Source organism: Candida pseudojiufengensis, assembly GCF_024610245.1.
Source record: "Candida pseudojiufengensis strain CBS 10847 chromosome Unknown scaffold7, whole genome shotgun sequence".
Lineage (NCBI taxonomy): Eukaryota > Fungi > Ascomycota > Pichiomycetes > Serinales > Debaryomycetaceae > Lodderomyces > Lodderomyces pseudojiufengensis.
In genome coordinates, this window is record NW_026261527.1 from 617,805 (window position 1) to 641,950 (window position 24,146).

At 25.6% G+C, this 24,146-nt stretch overlaps 7 protein-coding genes across 7 annotated transcripts; 2 read left to right on the forward strand and 5 right to left on the reverse strand. All coding sequences in view use genetic code 12, as the record gives it.

The window, feature by feature from the left end:
• Positions 1-64: 64 nt before the first annotated feature.
• Positions 65-3,616, reverse strand: YBL053 (Ybl053p; the record flags this gene model as incomplete). The annotated part of the gene is made up of 1 exon (XM_051756912.1): positions 65-3,616. The coding sequence occupies one exon, from the start codon at positions 3,614-3,616 to the stop codon at positions 65-67; it is 3,552 nt and encodes a 1,183-aa protein (XP_051615237.1).
• A 1,073-nt stretch (positions 3,617-4,689) lies between these two features.
• Positions 4,690-8,613, forward strand: ZCF13 (Zcf13p; the record flags this gene model as incomplete). The annotated part of the gene is made up of 1 exon (XM_051756913.1): positions 4,690-8,613. One exon carries the CDS (start codon positions 4,690-4,692, stop codon positions 8,611-8,613), a length of 3,924 nt encoding a protein of 1,307 aa, XP_051615238.1.
• A 164-nt stretch (positions 8,614-8,777) lies between these two features.
• ZCF14 (Zcf14p) lies at positions 8,778-12,974 on the reverse strand (the record flags this gene model as incomplete). Its single annotated transcript, XM_051756914.1, has 1 exon — positions 8,778-12,974. The coding sequence occupies one exon, from the start codon at positions 12,972-12,974 to the stop codon at positions 8,778-8,780; it is 4,197 nt and encodes a 1,398-aa protein (XP_051615239.1).
• Positions 12,975-14,537: 1,563 nt separating this feature from the next.
• On the reverse strand, positions 14,538-15,554 carry PCL1 (Pcl1p; the record flags this gene model as incomplete). Its single annotated transcript, XM_051756915.1, has 1 exon — positions 14,538-15,554. The coding sequence occupies one exon, from the start codon at positions 15,552-15,554 to the stop codon at positions 14,538-14,540; it is 1,017 nt and encodes a 338-aa protein (XP_051615240.1).
• Positions 15,555-19,572: 4,018 nt separating this feature from the next.
• On the reverse strand, positions 19,573-21,348 carry KGF55_002253 (uncharacterized protein; the record flags this gene model as incomplete). The annotated part of the gene is made up of 1 exon (XM_051756916.1): positions 19,573-21,348. The coding sequence occupies one exon, from the start codon at positions 21,346-21,348 to the stop codon at positions 19,573-19,575; it is 1,776 nt and encodes a 591-aa protein (XP_051615241.1).
• Positions 21,349-22,220: 872 nt separating this feature from the next.
• KGF55_002254 (mitochondrial 37S ribosomal protein mS37) lies at positions 22,221-22,502 on the forward strand (the record flags this gene model as incomplete). The annotated part of the gene is made up of 1 exon (XM_051756917.1): positions 22,221-22,502. The coding sequence occupies one exon, from the start codon at positions 22,221-22,223 to the stop codon at positions 22,500-22,502; it is 282 nt and encodes a 93-aa protein (XP_051615242.1).
• A 226-nt stretch (positions 22,503-22,728) lies between these two features.
• Positions 22,729-23,982, reverse strand: KGF55_002255 (uncharacterized protein; the record flags this gene model as incomplete). The annotated part of the gene is made up of 1 exon (XM_051756918.1): positions 22,729-23,982. The coding sequence occupies one exon, from the start codon at positions 23,980-23,982 to the stop codon at positions 22,729-22,731; it is 1,254 nt and encodes a 417-aa protein (XP_051615243.1).
• Positions 23,983-24,146: the final 164 nt, after the last annotated feature.

Below are 24,146 nucleotides of genomic sequence, written 5' to 3' on the forward strand. Positions count from 1 at the left end.
AAAAGCATTAAATACATATCATTTGCATTTTATTTATTAATATGAGTGACTCTAGAAATGGGTTCTATTCATCTTCATCATCAAGTATGATTGCTCTTCTTTTTCTTGAAGGTAAATCTCGTTGTTGTGGTATTTTTTCATCTTCATCTTCATCCGTTATTCTCGATCTTTTTAAAATTGTATCTGATTCAATAGCTGATGTATTAGATGAATTTTGTGATAATTCTTTATCTTCTAAATCAGAATCAACTGAATTATTATCAGATTCTTTATCTTTTTCACTATTATCATAATTATCAATATCATTCTTTGTTGTATCTATTTCATCTTGACTAACTTCATCATCACTCTTTGTTACTTCTTCATCTTTATCTTTATTTTTATCATAATCATATTCTTCATCATCTTCATCTTCAGGTACAAATAAAGAAACTTCTTCAACAACCTTATCAATAACTTTAGAAACATTTAAATTATTACCTGAATTTTTCGCTAAATTATCCCACATTTTTTTAATTTCTTTTAATTTTAAATCATTTGATATATTTTGATTTGAATTTAATAAATTTCTTAATATTTCTTCTCTTTGAAAAAATTCTTCATCATCTGAATTATCATCTGATTCATTTATAAATTCTGATGATTTTATTTGATGATTTGATGAATTATTATCGTCATCTTCTATTAAATCTTTTGGTACTTTTCTTCTTCTAATTTGAGTTGAAGGAGCTTTAGCTTTAGTTTTGGTTTTATTATTGGTCTTTGGTATGGTTTTTGATTTTCTTTTTTGAGCTTTTCCTGGTTCTATATTTCTTCTAGGTCGATCTGACTTATTATGTAATTCTAATTGTTGTTCTATTTCATCCAATTCATCAAGTTCAGTACCATTTTTATTATTTGAATTTGGATTTGCAGCAATTTCAAATGCAATTTCATTTTCTGAATCATCATCATCATCATCATTTCCCCGATATTCTTCATCATCATTACCAAATCCATTCAAACGAACATAATCACCATTTTTATCTTTAATCTTATATTTATCATTAAGATAATCAAGTTCATATAATTCACCAGTTGATAAATAACATTTAGTTGAACTTTCTTCAATTCTTGGAAATAAAATTTCGATAATATTAGGAAATCTTGTAAGGGCAATTTTAAATTTTTTCATAAAATAATAAATAAATTCTTCAATTTTATTTCTAATTGATGAACCTCTTGGTAAATGATTTTTTAATTTTGATAATAATTGTAAAAAATCTAATCTAAATAATCCATTATAATCCTTTTTTATAACAAATAATTTATGAAAATAACTTATACAAATTTTAATATCTTCATGAGTTAAATCTTGATATCTTGATAAATATTCAATATATGATGTTACAATTGATTGATTAAAAAATCTAATTTCAGTTTTTGCAAAATTTAATTTTCTTTCTCTTGTTACTTCTTTTATATTTTCTTTAACTAATTCTTCATCTGATTCATAAATGGCATTTGATAATTTATTTTCATTATCCCTATCTAAATCATTAATTCTTGATTTATTTTGTCTTTTTTGTCTTCTTTTAGTTTGTACATATAATTGTAAATCTTCTTTTGCAAATGATTCAAATGATTTTAAAATAATGGTTATAACTTTTATTGATTCACCAAGAAATTTAGGGGAATGTTTAAATGCAATTTGAGGAATTTGAACTAAAATATTTAAAAAATCATTAAATGAAAATAATTTTCTAATTATACCTTCAGCTAATTCTCTATCTATTTCATGTTGAATTATTACTTCATTATCGTCATCATATTCATTTTGTTGTAATTTTTGTTTACCAAAAATTGAATTTGAAATTTGTAATAATTCTTTAAAACAAATCATTGCAACATGTAATGAATTCCATAATTTATTTGTAAAAGAATCTCTAAAATATGATACTATTAATATAAAATTAATTTCACTTAATGCAGCTCTAACAGAACCAAAATCATAATTTTTTGAACCATTTAAATTTATATGTTCACGTTGATAATTTAAAAACCATGAAATAGTGAAAAAATAACTTGCATTTGATAATTCATCAGTTTGTGAATATTCTGATTGACTTGTTAATTTAGATGCCATTATTTCAATTAAATTATTAAAACATCCTTCTAATAAAAATTCTTCAATAAATTTATTTAATAAAATTCTACCTTCATTATTTAAATAAACAGGAGTAGTTGTTTTTATAAAATCATCTGAATCATATTTAAAATGAGATTTATTTTGCCATGTTTTTGATTTATCTAATTTGTCCATAGTTCCATCTGTACCAATTAATGCTTCTTCTCCTGATACAACATATGAATTTGAATCTGAAGATCGAATTGATAATAAAGTACCAAATTTTCCATGTCTTGTTGCAATATTTGAAGTATGTGCTTGTTTCTTTTTAGCTTCAGTAGCTAACATATCTGATAATTGTAACCCCACGGTAGTTGATATTGGAGCTATTGGAGCTGAAGCACTTACAATATTTTCATCTTGTGGAGGTTTTTGTAATACATCTTTTGAATTTAAACCTTTAACCATTAAATATATACATTCAAGACAAATTTCTCCAAATAAATCTTTATCAAATTCTGTTCCTATGGAACCAGATATCGTTAGTAGTAGCATTAACACTTTATTTTTTTTAAAAATTCTTAAAATTTTATTTATTGATATATCATCTTGTGTTACACCAGCTGGTAAATCAGCAGTTGCAACCATTGATTTATGAGAAGATTTTGAAGATACTGATGATGTAGGAGGTTCTATTGCTAGTAGATTCCGTATAAGATATAATACTAACCTTAATATTTGATTATCTCTTGGTTCTCTATCAATTTTAGATTTTGCAATAACTGGTAAAACTAATCTAATAATAGCTTTTAAAGTTTGACCATCATTATAATTTAAAATATGTTTTTTATATATTACATGATTTTTTTTAATATTTGTATATAATAATTTTTGATTATCTGATAAATTATTACTAAATTCAATTGGCCATGTTAATAATACCAAAATTTCTAAACATGATAACATAATTTTTTCCATTGACATTTTATTCTTGATAGGTCGTTTTTTTTGCATTTTTGATTCCCATTGACTTAATATTATTATTAAATCATTTTGTATTAAACCACATTCTGCACAAGCTAATGCAACTTCATAATTATTTTGTTTTTCATCAACTGCTTTTATCCATCTTTTAATATCTTTTAAACATGCTAAAGCATCATGTCCTAATTTATATGGGGATGGTTTTATATCTGATGCATAATCTATACCACCTAAAGCTGAAATTAAAACAGATATATGAGCTTTTAATAATTTTTGAGCTTGAGTTTCATTTGGTTTTAAAGTTGTAGTTAAAGTTCTAATTTTATCTTCTTCAGGTTCTTCTTCTTCTTCCTCATCATCAACATTTATGACGGTTGGATTATTTTTATGTGAGTTTATTTCTGATAATTGTTTTTCATCTATTACAATAGGTCTCTCTTCATCACTAAATTCAATAAAATCTTCAAATTCTTCTAAATTATGATAATCATCTTCAATATTTGAATCTGTTTCTGAATCACTCATCTATTCGTATAAGATTATTAAATACTGAGTTAATGAGCTATGCTAATCCACGATCAACGTTGAATATAAGGTGGTGTTTTCTTTAATATTAGTTGGTTGTAAAAATATTAATACAAAGTTGATGATAGATTATACGCGTATACTCTCATATTATTAATTTTGTATAAACAAACACGTCCTATATTTTTTGGAGTGTCTCAAATTAAAACTTGTCACTGAAATTTCATCAAAATTGTTTTACGACACAAGCTACCAAATATCTGATACTTGACTTCTCCCCACAAAATCTTTGATAATGTATGATCAGGAGTTAACAAAATTAATTACAAAACAAGGGTCCTATTTTTTAATTCATTGAATGAAGTTCTATAAATTTATGGAATTTAATATTCAAATATATTATTGAATTAATCCCATCTTTAACTTTGTCAACATACTCCTCATTTCCAATTTGTTGGTCCAAGAAGTCATGAGGTTGTTATGTTTAAAATAAACTTTCAAAACCTTTTTCTTTTTTTTTTTGTCTAAAACAATCAAAATGTAAAAACATCAAAGTTTACAAACGTTTGATGGTGAATTAAGCTTAACAAAGTTTACAAAGGTGAGGATGATCAGTAGACAATTTAATACAAATTACATTTCCCTATCAAATTTCTTAATTTGAACGTATAGTGAAAAAACTCCGAAAATGAATCTTAATTAAGCGAATTCAAATTATAAACAAAAAATGGACTACATTGAATTATAAAACTTATTGGTGTAACTCCTTCAATATTTAAAGGATTTTAGTTGTAAATCCCTCGTCTATACCAAGATTTCATACAATTGCACTCATCAAACCAAAGCTTGAGTATCTTCTTTTTAAACATGTATTTGATAAAGTCTTGTGAAAATTTATACAGTAGTAATTTGGTAGCTTCTGTCACCCATTTTGTTAAACCTTAATTTAGTTGTAATAAACAATTATTATTCCACTTTTACAATCAAATATTATTTTTATTAAATTTTTTGAATTATCCGACCAAACAACTTACCAAATATCATCTGAAGTAATTTGACAAAGTGATATTCAAATGTCAAATACACAAGAACCACCATCTAAACCAAGTGGTCAAAAACAAAAAAGAAATCGTTTAGCTGCTTCATGTTCAGTTTGTAGAAAAAGAAAATCAAAATGTGATAAAGCAAAACCAGTTTGTGGATCATGTATTAAAAAATCAATAGCTCATTTATGTCATTATGAAACTCATAGTTCAAAACAAAGATTAAGTCAAAATTATCAATATCAACAGGATTATCAGCAACAACAACTACATCAGCAACCAAATCTTCCGCAACATCAACAACCACTACAACAACAACATCAGCTACCACAACATACCCCTCATCCTCCTCCAGCACCTCCATTTTATAATGAACAATATAATTCACCTGGTCCATTGAATCAACAACAACAACCTCCACTTCAATCCTCATCATCATATCAAAAAGGAAATTCAAGGCCGACCCCTCATTTTCAGCAACCACCACTTCACCCTCAATATCCAATTCCTCCATCACCTTTTTCATCAGATCCAATGAATCATAGTACAAGTAATAACACAACTAATGGAATAAATAATCATACTTATAATAGTCCACATAATCATTCACACCAACATCATATGCAACCACCTCCACTACCTGTACCTCAACCACCTCCACCACCAGCACCACTTCATTCACATTCTTCATATTCATCAAACCATCAACCACTGCCATCTGCTTCATTGTATCCTGTTCCAGGTCAAAGTCCGTCTTATTCATCATTACCTAATACTACAAAGGTTCCACCTCAATTACCTATCCCAAATTCAACTAATTCAAATAGGAATTCACAAGATAATGGTAAACCAAAATTAACAAGTCCACCGAAATCATCATTCAAAGGGTATCAACCTCCAACTTCTTCTTCTTCGATCAATTCATTACCTTTACCACAACCTCCTTCAGGGCCATCCTCCATTACAGCAACGCATAATAATAACCATCATATTGAGCATAGGAATTCATCATCAAGATTAAGTATACCTTCACCGAATAATTTCATGACAAATGCATCACCAACTGGGAATAATTTTATGACACCTCCTTTAACAAAATTGAAATCTATTAACGCTGATTCTGGAATAACTCCTCCAAATTATAATAATAGCAATAATAATGGTAATAACAATAATAATAACAACACCAATAATGTTAATAATAAAGCAGGTAATGCAATTTCCAGCCCTGCATCATATTCATTAGGTAAAACACCTTCTATACAATCAAACAATTCTCCAAATTATAAAGATTCAATTTCATCAAACCCTTTAGTATCTATACCATTAGGACCGAATTCATCATTACAAATAAGTCCCGATGATAGAATCAATGTATTTTCAAATGCAAGTTTATCATTAAGTTCTGAAGGTCCAAATGGTCAATTACAAGGTTATCTTTCATATATTGGATTAACAAAATTAGATCCATTTATAACAATTTTAAGAAATTTTTTAGTTCATTTATTTAAAACTGGAGAAATGGCTGTTTTTATAGAAAGTGATAATACAAGAAAAAGAAGAAATTCAAATGGTTCATTAACATCAGGTAGAAGAAGTCTTGATTATTCATCGCCTGCTCATAAGAAATCAAAAGTTGGACAAAATCAAACTAGTCCAATGGAAGGAATTCCTGGATTAAGTGATGGTGATTCTGGTAAAAATGAAGGTGGTGGTGATTTAAATAAATTATCAAAAACTGCCATTAATAATTTAAGAACTGAAGCAAATAATTCATTAAATATATCTTCACCAATTGATGATTTTTCACCAAATAATCTCGTCACTGGGGCTGGAAATAATAACAGCAATAATGCAAGTAATAATAATAATCAACTAAATAATGAATCTCAACCAACTATAAATATCCCAACCTTTGAATTAACTTTACTAGCAACAAATGATAAAAAACAATATTATTCAATGGTTGAAAAATATATTACATCAATTTTACCAGATCAATATAATCTGTTTCAATTATTTTGTCGTTTTTTTAAATATGTTTATCCATTTGTTCCAATAATTGATGAAAATTCCCTTATAGTTGATGTTAAAAATTTATTAAAAAATTTTCCAGCTTTTAGTCATGAAAAATGGAATAATTTAAAAATTAAAAATGATAATGATTTAAGAACTTTAGGTATATTTTTATTAATTTTAAAATTAGGTTATATGACATTAATTCATAATGATAATGTTTATAATGATTATAATGAAAAAGAATTATCCATAATTGAAAATATGAAACCTATAACATCAACAATTTTTAGAAAAGCTATTGATTTATGTATTGGAAATAGTTTAAATGCATCAAAATCTTCTTTTAAATTAGTTCAATTATTATCATTATTATATTTTTATAAAGAAAATGCTCCAGATGATGGTCATGGAATATGTGGAGCTGATTCTCAAATTTTATTAGGTATAACTATAAGACATGCATTATCAATAGGATTAAATAGAGATCCAACTACTTATTTAACTCATGATGTTATAACAAAAAATCCAGGATTAATTAAAACTTGGAGATATTTATGGTATTATATCATAGGAAATGATGCAGTTAGTTCAATACATAATGGAACAAATTTAAATTTAATGAATTTAGATATAAGTGATGTTCATATACCTTATGAATCCAAGGACAAATCTGGACAATTAAATGAATTTATTAAAAAAACAATATTGATATATAAATATTATAGACAATTAGTTTCCAAAATTTGTAATATGTCTGTTAAACCAAAAGTTATGGATATTTTATCAGATACAAATAATTTAGAAAGAATATTTTTTGAATTTTTTGGTAAAGATTTTTTTAAAGTTGAAATTTGTAAACCAGCCAAGATAAATCCAAAAAGTGAAGAAGATGGTTGGGAAGTAGGGTCCATTGAACATGAAGAAACTTTTATGAAAGTAATGAAATATTGTATATTTATACAATTAAGAACTAATTTATCTGGATTATATTATATGATTGCAATACATTATGAAAATGAATATAATGAATCTAAAACACCGTCAATGAATGCAGGTATTGAATTATTTAAAATTTATATAAAAAGTGTTGTTCAAATAGTTTATATAATGTCATATGTATTAGATAATTCAGTTGAATTATTTGGTAAACATTATGATTATATATTAACATCAGCAAATGAAAGATATATGAATAAAACTCATTCATTTTTAACAAGTTTTTTTGTTAGATTATTACATCAAAAAAAGGATTTATCATTTAAAGTATTTAAAGAACCAAGTTTTATACCAAGATTAGAAGTAATGGATACTTTATTTACAATGGTATTAATTGAAGCAGAATTATTTGTTGGAAATTTTAAAAAATTATCAAGAACTTATATTAATAGTTATAGATTATATATAATGACATATATTATATTAAGACAATGTGTTGAAAATCCAGATGTATTTTTTGAAAAAGCTATTAGTGATCAATCATTTTTCCATCAGGGGACAAATATGATTGAATTTTTTACAATTGCTGAATTACAACATTTATGTAAATTATGTTCACAATTGCGTAATGCAAAAGATGAACAAAATAAATTAAAAGCCGAAAGATTAAAAGCAAAAGGTATAATATTAAATGATCATAGAGGTAGTTATGAAAATAATGATTTATTAAATTTAACAAATCATTTCAAGAATGAAGAAGGCACGAATGAATATTTTAATATTGATGAATATAAAGAAGATGATTTAAATTTATTTGGATTAGATTCAAGTTTTGGTGGTGGTTCATCAACTTCAATCCTTAGTTTTTTTGATGATGATAAAATTTTTAATAATTTAAATAATTTAAATGATAATGATTTAGATCCAATGGCTTGTAATGAAGATTTAATTAGATTATTTAATATTTATGGAGATTTTGATGGTTTATTAGGACTTTAAAAAAGGATATAGAGAGTAAGATAAAGTTTGTATTATTATCAAGTGTATAATTAATAGGTTGTGGTTATAATTAATAAAAATGTATTATTATTGTTTTATGAACAAATTGTCTATAAAAGTCTAAGTTAATTATATCAAAAAGCTATAAAAGAAAGTAAAGTCTTTTAATCATTGTTTATAATTCCTAACATTTCTTCTAATGGTAAACTATCAAATAAATCAAATTCTTTTAATGCTTCAACATCAATAAAATTATTATCTAATTGTTGTTGTTGTTGTTGTTGTGATTGTTGATTAATTTGATTTGCATGTTGTTGTGGTTGAGAATTTGAAGTTTGTAAATTTTGAAAATTTGAATTCATTTGATGATTGGTTTGTAATTGAGGTGTTTGGATCTTATTACTTAATAAATTTTGAATTGATATTGGAGAATTAAAATTTGATAATGATGGTTGTTGTTGTTGTTGATGAGTTTGTTGTTGTGCTTGCTGTTGTTGATGATCTTGATGATTTATTGGTAAATTAATACTTGGAGTTGTACTTGATGAATTTATTGACCAAATTGGTGATGTTTTGGAACCTATATAATTTGGTTCACTATTATGTCTTGTTAAATTAATTTGATCATTATTTAAATTTACATTATTATTATCGATTTTAGTATGATCCAGGTTATTATTGTTTGGGTTATTATTATTATTTGAAGATTTATTATCATATTTTAATTTCATACTTATCCATAATTTATCAATTTCATCAGAATTCATAAATTTAAAATCATCTAAAAATGACCAAGATTCTGTTGTTAATGGATTTGATATAATTGCATCTTGTGGTGGAAATCCTAATATATTATTTTCAACTATATCACCTTCTTGTAATTTTGTGTTATTGTTCATATCAACCTTATTATTATTTTCAATATCTATTGATGTTGGAGTTTTTGGATGTTTACTTAATTCTGAATTTGTGGTTGGTGATGTTTCATTTGTATGTAAATTAGGAGGTGAAAGATTTGAATTATCTTGATTATTTGAATCATCACCATCATTTTCATTATCATTATTTTCATTTCCATTTTTTTCAAATTCTCTTTTCTTAATTGATTCATCATTTTCATTACAATTATTAGACATACAATTTTGTTTTTGAAAAATTGTAAATTTTTTCATATTAATTTCACAAATATTTATAATTTCATTTAATTGAGAATCATTACAATCTAAAAATTGATAAAGCTCCTGTGGTTCAAAATATTTCATGAATTCATCATTTAATATACAATTTGATCTTATATATGAATGAGCTTTTGAAATTCTCCAAGCATAATAATATCTTTGACTTAATCTTGACATTGCCATAACACAAATTTCACTAAATTTTTCCAAGAATTGACAAATTTTAACTAACTTAAGGTACTTTTTTTTATATTCTAAATTTACTCCCAAGACTATACCTTGTTGATGCTGTTTTTCATTTATATATCTCATTGTATATATAGTTGATTTTAATCTTATTAATATCGCAAATGTAAATTGTGAAATTTTATGTAACATTGATTGAATTGAAGGATTTAATATTAAATCAACAGTTATTGAAGTACCAAAATTCTTGTTGTTATTAAATAATAATTGAAAAATATATGGAAAAAATTCACCGTAAAATATATTCATCAATTTTTTTAAATAAAAAAATGCTAAATTATTAGCTTCTGGTATATTATTTTTTGCTTGTTTTTCATAATATAAAAACAAATGATAAAAAATTAAATTCATAAACATTTTCATATTTATATAATTTTTACATTTCATTACTTTTATAAATGGATAAGCATAATTATCTTCTCCATAAGGTATTAAAAAAAATTTCAATATTCCATAATTATCATTTAAAAAAATTTCTAAATCTGTAATCATTTCAGTTAATCTTGATATTTCAATTGGTTTTTTTAAATTTAAACAAGCTGATAATATGTCAACTAATTTATAATGATATTTTTCAAAATATGCAAATGTTCCAATAACATGTTTTTCTAACTCAATATCTTTTATATTATTATTTGATTTTTCAAAATATGGTAATTTTGTATCATACATTGATTCATTTATACACATTGGATTACCATATTGATAACCTTGGATTAAATCACATATAATCATAAAAAACCAAATTTTACGATGTAAATTTTGTAATTTTGAATCTTCTTTTATATCATCAAATTTTATAGTTGATCCATCTCTATTTAATCCTATAGCTAAAGCCATCTGAATAGATAATGCAGTATAAATTTGAGAATCTGATCCATCTGCTCCATCACCATCTTCAGGAGAAAATAATGAATGTAATCTTATAATAAATGTTAATTGTAAAACAATTAATGAAGTTCTTCTATATAAATCAAATTGACTTAAACATAATTTTGCTTTTTCAATAATCATTAAATCTGGTGGATTTTCTAAAATATATTTTAAATTTTCAGATTTAAAAAATTCTGAATTATAAATATTATTTGATGATCTATTTGAAATTAAAGAAATATGAGCAAATCTAATAATTATAAATAAAACTCCCAAAAATGCAAAATCTAATCTTTTTTCAATATTTAAATCTTCAATTTGAATTTCTTTATATCCTCGTGGTCCAATTAATCTTTCCATTTCTTTTGTAAATTCAAATTCATCTAATATTGGTATATAAGGATATAAATATTTAAAAAAAAAATCAATTGATATCCATATAATTTTTTGATTTGGTAAATAATTTTTTAAATTTTCTATAAGATTTAACTCTTCTTCTATTTTACCTTTTCCATAAGACATTACTTTTGAATTTGAACAACAATGTTTGGAATCTTCTCCGTGATTATGGTGATGATGATTTCGACGACCATTACCACTATCCCCATGTTTATGATGATGATCATGGTTGTTATCATGATGTTGCGTACAATTTGAAGGAGTTTCAGCATCATCTTTATTAGTTTCTTTTTTTGAACTATCATTCTTATTAGTAAGATTTGATTCAGATACAAAACCTCGTTTATTTTTAAATTCTCCATAAATTATTCCTTTTCTTTTACCATTAATTCCTTTACCACCAATTCTACCACCTCTTAATTCCAGTTGTTTAAAATTAGTTTTAATATTTCCATATAATCTTAAATCATTATATCCATCTCTATCAATAGCTTTTTCTCTAAAATCATCATCAATTTTAGGATCTTGTAATGACAGTATAGGACTATTAGCAATAGAAGTTTTATTAGATCCCTTTTCCGATTTTCTTCTGGTTCTGGTTCTTTGCAATTCAACTCCTTCTTTTTCATTTTCCCCTTGTTCTCCAGTCTCCCCTTCTTCTCCCTCTTCAATTGATTTAGTGTGAACATGAGAAGAAGGAGTACAAATAGGTAATTTAACATTTCTTGGAGTCTTTTTTAAAATACTTCTATTTTCAGATCTTAAATGTTGTAAAAATTTCCAACTTAAATTTAATGCAGGATCTTTTTTTAAAAATGATAACCATGTAAATGGACCATGATTATATCTTCTATTTTCATCTTGCATATAAATTGATGAATAATCATTAAAAAAACTAATTGTTTCTTGAGGTTTGGATTCATTATATGGATTTATTCCTATTAATGTTTGATTTGATGAATTTAATGAATATGTTTCCCAATTAAAAGCTTGTTTTGGTTTTGGTTTAGGTTTTGGAATTGTATTTGTATTTGAATTTAAGTTTAAAGGTTGTGTTGTTGAATTTGATTGTTGGAATTGATGACATTCAGGTATAAATTGAATATTTTTCGGTGGTGATGAAGACTCATCTTTCGATATCACAGTAGTTTCTAATTCTTTTAATTTAGTTTTCAAAAAATCTAATTGTGCATAAACATCGTCTTTATCATGATTTTGAGTAGTTTTATTTAGTACTTGTTCATGATCAATTTTTTTCTTTTTCGTTTTGGGTTCTTCTTGTTGTTGGTTGTTATTATCTTCAATATTTTTAGAACGTTTTGGAGTTGTATCAGTAATTGGAGCGTTTAATCTTTCAACTAAAAATTGATCACCACCAAGTTGTTGAGATTTATTCCAAGTTATATGTTGATATTGACATATTGAACCATATTTTATACAAGAATAACAAGGTTGTTTTCTATCACATTTTATTTTTCTTTTTTTACAACTAAGACAATTTAGGGATAATCTATTTCTTTTTTGTTTCTGAGGTTGATCTTTTGATGATTTAGATTGTTGTTGATGATTCTTATGGTTTTGTTGATCTTCAGATGTCTGATTTAATTGATGTGGATTTGATGAATTATTATCTTGTTCCTTATTTAATCTAAAAACCGTTTCCATGATTTTTGATCTCAACTGTTTAGGTTTCGTTTAACCAAAAACCGTTTTGAAAATAGGTTATGAATAAACGTGAATATATCAAGCGGTATAAGTAACACAGTATAACGGAATTTCAATGTTGCTGATGTTAATGATTGTTGTAAATCTTTTAACTCCATAGATTGTTAATGATATTGTTTATTATTTCGTAATCGTAACACCGCACTTTACTTAAAACAGATTTCGCTACCAAGTGAATTTTACTGCACCAATAAACGGTGATAAAATTTTGTATGGTAAATGCTACCTAATTCCGAATTTCACTACTAACTGGTAGTCTATAAATGGGAATAGTCTAAATGGAATGACGAAAGATATACACATACGGCTGTTTATTCTGTTTTTGTTTGATCATGTATTGCGCTTAGTCTTATACTATGTTGACTTATCTACTGATACTGTACTTCTAGATTTCAAAATAAGTTTCATGCAATTGCATCATCCACACGTTTCAAAAAATTTCATATGTATAAAAAGTTTCCAATTGTTAAATCTCAATAGGTCCCAAATGGTTGAATCAGCCTCCCTACAATGTCATAAAGAATCCGAAACCAAATAAAGATCAAGCATCAAAAGATGAAACTGATGTGAAAGATCATGGTAAGAAGAAGTCAATCATCAAAAATTTAGTGTAAGTTGTTCCCAACCTTCCTACTGTGATCCAAAAGAGGTGGTGGTAAACCACGATATGGGTTAATTGGTTGTGTTTATTTAACACAACGTACCATTGAACTTTTGATGATGTCTTCTTACCATTATTTTCCACATCAATCATCTTTCAGATTTTAAATTCCGTTTTGTTACTAGATACAAGTAAAATTCAGAAACGATAATCTTCAAAAAATGATAGAAACAAGGGATTTGGCTTTATTCTTCAGCTATTTCAAATATAGAGGCATAAAATGAAGAGCAAATAGAGGATCAGTGTAAGCATTTTCAATATTTTCAAACTGGATGTACTTTCCACCAAGATTCATAGATATCGTATGCATGCAGGGTGCAAATCCGTACCTACATATTACAAATATTAGATATAACTCAAATTTCAAAAACGAACCAAAATAATATTTTCATATTATTTATGAACCATTGATCTGGTTAAATTTAATAAATTCCGATCCAAATAAAAAAAGGTTGAGGACCTACATAATCATACATGATTCTTTAAGTTTCTTTTACTTAATTTCTTTTATCTGATTTCCATTCCCTTAATTCATTTCTTTTGTTCGATTTCTTGTGGATTTTGTAAGAGTAAGAGTTACCTATTATGTAGATCAAGAATTGTAATAAATCTGAATCTACAGAGCACTGAAAATAACGAAATATTGTATATATATTTTAAAATATAAAAGTACTCCCCAAAAAATAATAATAGTCTATATAAATAATAACCGAGTGAGTTAAATAATAAAATAAACCCTAATGAAAGTGTTTGATTGTATTTGTACGAAATGAAACCATAGTATAAATTAGAAATGAACCAGCATTATCTTTGTCTTTTAATTGAACGTGTTAAATAGTATTCTAAACTTTAATTGAACTATTATTAAATTTTTTTAATAATTCATTTAATTCAATTTCTTCTTTCATTGCAGTAAATTCTATAATTGGATCAACTTTAAAATTATCTATTTTTTTAGCTATGTTTGAATGTGTTGATAAAGAATTTGAAGAAATTGATGTTGTTAAAGAATTTAATGAATAATTTGAATCCATTGAATTCATTGAATTTATTGAACTTGTTGAATCTTGTCTATAATGTAATTGATTATATAGTGGATTTTCTTTGTTGTTGTTGTTGTTATTAAATGAATTGTTTCTAGTTGGTGGGTTTGATGAAGTAGTTGAGGAAGTTGAAGAAACTGATGATATAACGGATGAAGTTGATGGTGAATATGATGATAATGAAAGTTTTTGATTTTGATCTCTTTGTCTTTGTTGTTGTAAAGCTTGATTTTGAGATTGTAATTCAATTTGTTGTTGTCTTTTCCAAATTTTAATTTTTTCTTGTTTTAAAATTTGATTTTTGATTGGATCCAAGAATGAACCTAAACTTTCAATCATTTCATCATTTGAAACTTTTAAATCCCAATTTAATAAATAAATTAATTGTCTTTCCATAAGATTAATATCTTTTACATTAAATAATCCATCAGTATATTTTGCCCAATGTTTATTTTTTGGTGATGAATCATTATGAAATTTACTACTTAATATTAAACAACTTAATAAAATTCTATGTCTTGTACATGGTAAACCTTGAGCATTTTTTGGTAATTTTAATTGTAATTTTTTTAAATATATTAAAGTAGCCATTAATGTTCCTGTATAAACATTTGTATATTTTATTAATTTTGTTAAAAATGTCATTAAACTTGGTAATTGTTTTATTGTATTGTTAGTTGTTGTATAAGTTTGAGTTTTTGTATCTTTACATGGTATAACTTGTAATGTTGCTACTACTAATTTATGAATCATATCATGAGTGATTGGACCATTAAGGAAAATATTTAATGCTTGTAAGTCAATTGATGAAACCATTTTTGAGGAGTTAGTTTGTTGTATAGTGTGTTGTTGAGTATGAAAATTTGAAAGTTTGATAAGTGATAAATGAAAAGATAAGAATGGTAGATATTTTTTTCAGAATTTATGACCTTACCCTTGGTATATATATATATTTATCATGGGTATATTATTTTAAATAAATTCTTAAAGGAGTATAATAATTGAAAAATTATAAAACAATAATAATCACACAAAATCTAAAATACCTTACACGAGAAATAAATAAATATTAAATAATATTAATTTAAAACTACAACGAAACAAGGAGTAACATTGATTGAACCAGGTTGAGTGATTCATTTTCTGTTCAAAGATAGAGTTAAAAGATGCTACTATTGGACTATCCATGTGTCTATAACTCTAAAAACACGTTATATCCATAGTTTGTTTGGTGTAAAGGGATATTTTATGAATAAACGAAGTTTAAATTAAATTTAAATCGCGTTTTAAATTTTGAAACACCAAATAAATAAAAATCATCGTTAAATCATTTAAGTACAAAAAAGAAATGGTTTTATTTTATTTTCTCGTAGGAAATTAATAAACTAAGTTATCATACATATCAAGACATATACTAGATATACTAATAAAATAATATTAGTAGAGTAATAAGATCTTCAGCTGAAAATCTTTAGATTTCTAACTTCACTTTACTTAACAACCATTAAATCAAACACTTTACCTTACGATAATTATTATAATTCTAGTGAGATCTCCACTTTTGCTTTAAAAAAAAGAGAGATGATGGTGAATGAGTATGGCTTCATCACGTAACTAAGCTCTCGTTATTCTTGGTATTGTGGTATACTCTTTCCTTTCATTTTAATTTAAAACATAGTCCTGTTAAAAAATCGTTTAATTTTAGAAGTTAGAATCTAGAACAATTTTGAAACACACATTAACATAAATTAAAAACCGTTAGACTTCTTAAAAATTGAATTAATTTTTAACTAGATTCTTGATTGTGACTATTAGTTATGATACCCTGTACCTACTCACCATTATTAGTATAATATTGTACTGCCTATGACATTTAACTCCTTAATTTATATATAATTTTTACCCTTTAAACATAAAATATAATAAATCTCTTACGCGATTTTATGTTTAATTGTATCTGTGTGTATGTGTACGTTGTACCTTACTTAAAATCTAATTTGATTAATTATTAAATAACACCAAACAATTAATTTTTAAAATCTGTTTCGTATTTGTTTAAGATCGAGATACTACAAATTAATAATATACCACTAACTCGGTACATTACTAGTAGAAAACCATTACATTTACATCACTCTAGAACACGGAAGAATAAAATTCACTTTTGTAGCTGAGTTTAAGTTTCTCATTTACATATTTTTTGATTGAAATGTTAATTAGCTAAAAAGAGTTAAATTCTGTTGTCAATATCATGTTAAATTGAAAGAAATCAAACGTCAAGAAAGATTAAACCTAATATTTGACATTAATAAGTAAATGAATATAACTTACTATCCACGCGACAGATTCTTATAATCAAATGACGTACTCCTTAAAAATGTTTTAAAATTTAAATTTAAAACGTATATTTTAACAACTAAAAGAGTATAATGTAGATCTTTTATAACTTTAATATAATATTTAAAATTATTAATTGGTATAAGGTCGCGTATTGTTTTAGATTTATTATTATTTACGTCTGTCCTTCTTCTCCATCTTCCCCCTAATTTCTCTTTTTTGTCCCCTTTCGTACTACTACCACGCGAGAATTTAATTCGAGAATTCGCTTTTTAAGCCATGATTATTTTTTTTTCTTTATAGTCTCGTCTGAGATCTAAGAATATAAAATACGTTACAAAATAGAATTAACCAGTAATTAACTTAAAATGGATAAATTATATCGATTATAACTAATTAACTCATTTTTATTTTAAATTTAGATTGGTTTGAACAATAATTTAGATAGACGAGTTTGTTTTGAAAAAAAATACGTTATACATGTTTCTAGAACCTAGTTTCAAAAAAAGGTAACAGTTCTACTTTAATGAATTCAATTACTATTCTTAATTTGGTTAAATTATCAAATTCAATTAGATCTATTTAATTAATTTGCACATTAATTAAGGTACTATCCAATCTTACCAATTTGGATAAATTAGATGAAAAAGTATAATCTAAAGAGATCATATACTTATTTATAAAATAACGCATCCGCTAATTATATGTCATTAACTCTTAGTTGATAATGGTTATTTACGTGATTTGATCTAAATATATTTTGTCTAATTGAACTAGTTTTGCAACAGAATTCACGAGATCAATCAAAAGAAGTAAAATGGTATTTTACTCTCATTTATTGAGTACTGAAAATAATATTCTCTTATTTCATTATCTTGATATTTCCTAATGAAATTTGACTTTGAGTTCATAATCTGGGTTGAAAATCTATTCAGTGTTTCTACTAAGATTGTTATACAAATACTAGTCTAAATCTTACCAAATTCTTACAATAATCAGTTGAATGAATTTTATTGACTGTTAATGATAAATTGCTGGACTCGATTTCATACAATAATGTGGTACAAATTTAATTCACAATCTTATCTGTTCTTTCAATGATTCTAGTCAGTTTATAGATATAAATTGATTAGTAAAGCTGCAAAAGAACAGACATGGATCACGAATTAATTTGGCGCTCATTTTATAATTGAAGCTCTCAATACAGCTTCAACTGAATCGATATACTGATTTGAAGTATTTGATTATTATCTGGAGTCCATCACAATAGATCGATTAGCGTTTTGAATAGCATGCTGAACAAATAAAAATAAACACCATGCTTTTCAAAATGCTAATAGAGCCAATGTAAACAACCAACAGAATCCAGGCAACCAACAGATATGAAAATTTAAATAAACTCCACTTTATACAATTTGAAGCGTCATCAATTATAGTTAGAAAATATCTATTGCCCAACGACGTTTCCACATCTCCACATATATTAGCATGAAGTTGTTCCCAATTTATAAACCATTCCATAGAGACTGTAGATGTACATATCTACAATCTCGATGGAAAGGTTTATAGCCAAAATCTCGAAGAACTTTGGGAAATCTAAGACTGGATGGACGGGCGGTTCGATGCCCCGCGTTATAAGCTCAAATCAAAAATTATTACTATTGATTCTGCTCCACCTGACTCAGCTTACAACGCGAGGCATCGCACCGCCCAATTGATCATGCCAGATTGGACCATCCATCCAATCTTAAATTTTCTTCAAACTTCAACCAATTGCAAAAGGAAAAAAAAGCTATTGAGAAAAACCAAAACAAAAAAATTATTAGGAAAAATTTTTAGATCAGAAATTTGGGTATATACTGGGTCTGTCATGCAGTTGAGTACTCAGACTGGTGCACAGCGTTTTGTCATCATTATAAAAAATTTTCCTTTTTCTTTTTTTGGTTTTCTTTCATTTCCTTCCTTCCTTTAATCTTGCATCAAACTAAATTCATTAGTTGATTGACTTCATTTTTTGTTCATCTCCTATATGAATTAATCAAATTACATCAACACCAAAATAAACATTATTTTAATGTCCATGTTATTCAATCTATTGTTTATTGTCATTGTTGAACAATTTGAAAGATGGATGGTATAAAAGAAAAACAATTGCATGTAAAATTTTTTTTTTCAAATCATCTTCGTATTTAAATGAAAATATTTTTGTGCTATAATATATTAAACAAGGTAATGTACACTACTTCAATCACGTAGAATCGATTGATCTAATATGTTTCAAAAGACAAGATATGAAAGTTGTAAGGTAACTACTGTCTTTAAATTCCAGAATGATAAACATGTACGTTCAATTTCAAACAGACTATAAATGCTACAATAACAACAACAATTAAAAAAACCAGAATTACAATCCAAAACCAACCCAACATTCAATTAACCCCAAATTTAATCATTCATTCATTCATCTCAAATATCTCAATCCTCTCATTCATCTAAATCATTCAATCAATTCATCATTAATATTAGCATAATTAACTTTCAAATTAGTTTTTCTTAAAACTTTATTATTATTTGGTTTTTTAATCCAATAAATTCTTTTAAAAAATTGATTTTTAAAAGGTTGATAAATTATAGCATCTTTTTTAATAAAATTTTGTTTTAATAAAGGTAATTGAATAGATGAACTAAAAGTAGGTGATGATGATAAAGGTGATGAAGATAATGATGAAGTTTTAGCAATTGGAGAAGTTGAAGATAATGAAGATCTATTATTTAAATTTGATTTAATAGATTTAAAATATCTCCATAATCTAAATTTTATAGTATGACCAATATTTTTAGTTAAAATTTTCATAAATTTTTGAAAATCTCTTTTGGAATCATATTTAATTTTAAATAATATGTCAATTTTATCTTCAAGATTCAACAAGAATAGCTTGAACAAATGATTTTTTAAATTTCTTTCTCTTCTTTTATTTAATGGTAATAAAAAATATATTGGTAAAATATTAAAACTTTTCCAAATATATATTGTACCTTGTTTTGTATTTTTAATTTCACATAATATAAAAGAATTTGATTTTATATAATCATTTGTTATTTTTTCATCTTTATTTGATAAAAGTACTGCATTTGAATTTTCAATGGTTGTTTTAATTTCTTTCATTAATAAATTTTTCATTATTCTTATTTCTTGTTCAATTCTATTTGTAATTTGATGATTATTTAATTTTAATCTTTTATAATCTTCTGTATTTGGAATTTGAATATAATTTCTAGGTATACCTAATTTATTACTAAGATATTCATGAGTTATTTTATTGACTTGATTATTTGGTTGTGAATATATTCCACCTTTATCTGAATTATAATTTTTATTTTCATAATCATATAATTCTTTGAGAGATGTAACTCTATTTGGATCAATATTTATTGAACCATCTTTTTCCATGAAATTTAAATCAAATTTTTTAACATTAATTTTATTACTATAGGATGGTAAATCTTGTATAAATTCTCTTGGATAAATTTTGGAATCTAAGTTCTCTCGAATAGGTAAACCAATTAAACTTCTATCAAATCCCACGACATTATAAGGTAATTTCATTTTATCATTAATATATTCATATATTACATTTTCAGGATTAAATTTATCAATTTCATTTCTTCTTAACATTTTAAATTTTGTTTGAATACCTCTAATAGTTTGACCTAATAAAATTAAATCATTATTATAATCATAAAAATATCTTTTGAGATATTTTTCATGCATTTCTTTATTTGAATCTAATTTTTTTAAATTTTCATAAATTTCATTAATTTTGGTCATAGAAAGATCAGATGTATCTTGTAAATTAATTTGATCTGGAATTTGTTTTAAAATTTTTTTAGAATCTATTCGATTTTTATTTTCATGTGACATAAAAGGTCGATTACCATCTAATGCTAATTGATATAAGAATTCTTTGTTTGACATATTAGATATTGATTCATAATCAGGTAATTGTGGAGTAGAATCTAGAAAATCTTCTTCTTCTTCTTGTGTTTGTGATTTAGTGTTTTGTTGTTTCTGGTTTGTCTCCTCTTCTTCTTCTTTTTCTTCATTATTTTCTATTTTACCTTCTTGTAATGATACCCCTAGTATTTTAAGCATTTGCTTTGACTTCTCATCTTTATACAAAGTAGATGAATTTATGAAATGACGTAATTGTTGATGATATATTAGACGTGGTCGTATGGAATTTATCCTTATCTGATATAGTAATCTTGACATTATATGATGTGTGTTGAATATATAAATCAGATGTGTAAATGTAGTTGATGATGATATAAAGATAAAGCTAACTGTGTAATGGTAGGCTGATAGGAATGACCCTAAAGTATATAATTAATGATGTATTATATATAGTTGTTATACTTTCGGTTGATAAGAAATTAAATTTAAATAAATCATTTGATTAGAGAGAAATAATGAACAGGTAGTGTTAAATTGTTCATAATTTTATATTACTATTAACAAAGTTATACCGAGTTCGTTAAAGCCACAAATGTAATAATAAAGTAAAGTAGAAGAAGCTATTTGAGATAATTAGGAAGAGGATCAATGTGGATGTAGATATGAAGATTTGATTTCAAGATGAAGGGGACTTCAGATATGGGGTTTTCTGTGACTAACAAAAATACGATGAATTTGAAACAATTCAAAGATAGGTAATTGAAAAGCTCGTCAAATATGATCATCAAGGAACTGAGAAAACCATAAACCCAACTCTTGTTCCTCTACAGTTAGTTTTGACTAAAAAGATCTTCTAATGGTGATGATACAACTATTTGATCCCACATAAGTGTAAAGAAAATTGTCATCGTAGGACACTTCATCTCCAATCAAAGTTATATTATTAATAGCTGTAGATGGCTATCTCAATTCAATGCTTAGATGTCCCCCGTCTTCTCTTTGAATCTCAAGAAATCTTAATGATGGAGATCAAGAAGTATTTATTCTTTCGTGATATCAATTCTTTTGTTTAAACAGACTGAAAAATTTAAAAAAAAAAATTCACACTTAAAAATTAAACGAACCAAATCAAGCATCTAACTTTTAGAACTTTCCTATCACCTCCATTTACACAACCCAAACCTCACCCAATGCCGTATAAGAAAGTAGGTCCACCACCAAAGAACTTACCACCATTACCAAGATTAAAAGTTCGTAGACCAATATTAGGTAAACAAACAAATCAATGTTTTGTATATATGTCAAGTTTATTAAATTGTTGGGCATCAAATGGTGAAGGTAATTCTTTATGTTTTGAATTTGAAAATAATTTAAAAAAATGTATGGAAACTTTTAAACCTGAAAAAGAAAATATAAGTACTATAAATTATCATGCTTCAAGACTATATCCAAAATTAAGAGGGAAAAATTGATGAAAGATTGATCAGACATTGATTAAAAATGAAATGATGAATGTCATTGGATCAAATATTAAGGTGACGAAGATAGCTGTAATAGACAAAAGGACTTAATAGAGGAATTTGATGTTTTTACTTGTATATAACGAATGTAATGAATGATTATTTAAAGATAAACTTATATGAAGCGAAGGAAACTTTTTAATATTGATCTACACTAATCTAAAAAATCTTCTAAATCTTATTTAAAAACTTTACCATCGGCAATTTCTCTTTTTTCACCGTTTACTTCAACTGGTTTATCCCAAGCAAACATATTATCAACAAATTCTTTAGTTTCTTCTTTTGAACCATCTAATTTTGTAAATTCATAAGATTCCCAATCTGGAGCAACATCAAATGCTGGTACATGATCTTGACCTCTAACTAAAAATGCACCAGTAATACCATTATTATTATTTTCACCATAAACAACTAAACAACCAAACATATATTTAGTTGAAGCAGATAATCTATTAAAAAAACCACCAACTAAATTATTTGACATAAATGTTAAAGTTAATTCATCATTATATTTATAATCAACTTTCCATAATGACCATTCTTCTGGATTATATTGATTTTTCCAAAACCATGGTAAAGCAACTTCTCTAGTTTCTTCATTTGAATAAACTCTTTTCCATTCATCTAATGGAGCTTTTGGTTTACCTAAAGCTTCTAATGGATGTTTTGGTTTTGGAGCAGCAGCTGGTTCAGGTTCTTCTTCAGCTGGTGCAGCTTTTTTTGGTGCAGCTTCCTTTTTAGCAGCAGCTGGTTCAGCATTAGATTTTTCTTTCTTTTCCTTTTTTGGTGGAGTAAAAGTTAATGGTTCAGCTGGAGCTTTAAAATCATTAAATTCACCTTCCCAAAATGGAGCTTTTGAAACAGTATTAAACCATCTATTAATATTTGGATATTGTTTTAAAAATGGAGCTGCTAAAACAGTTTTTAAACCAAGGGAAATAGTAGCAGCTGAATATAAATCAGCATAAGTTAATCTTTCACCAACTAAATAAGTAAAATTTGATAATCTTTCATCTAATAATTTAGCAATTACATGAACTTTACTTGTAAATTCATCATTATTTTTTTTATTGAAAGGAATTTTACCTGCAGCCATATAAAAAATTGGAACTAAAGCATCTAACCATTCTTGGTTCATTAATGATAAATATTGTAAAATTGAAGCATATTGTTGAGCATTTTTACCTAATAAACCACCTAATTTATCTTTTGGAACTAATGATAAGAAATATGAAGCAATTGCAATAGTTTCAGTTAATGTATAACCTTTTTCACCAATAAAAGCAGGAGTTTTTTTTAAAGGGAATTTTGATTGATAAGCTGAATCTTCATCTTCAGTGACTTTAATATCTAATTTAAAATGTTTTATAATATCAATTAAAATAAAAGTTCTTGGAGAAATATTTTTACCATATAAAGTACCTAATGACATTTTTAAAGATTCAATTGATCTTTTATATTAAGAAGTTGGTTTATGCAATGAACAAAATTGTGAAATATATAATAGAATAAAGTGGAAAAATTTTTTTTTTATAAATGTGGAACTTCTCATAATGTCAAACAAATTTTGTTACACATCATTTTTTTATTTTGCAC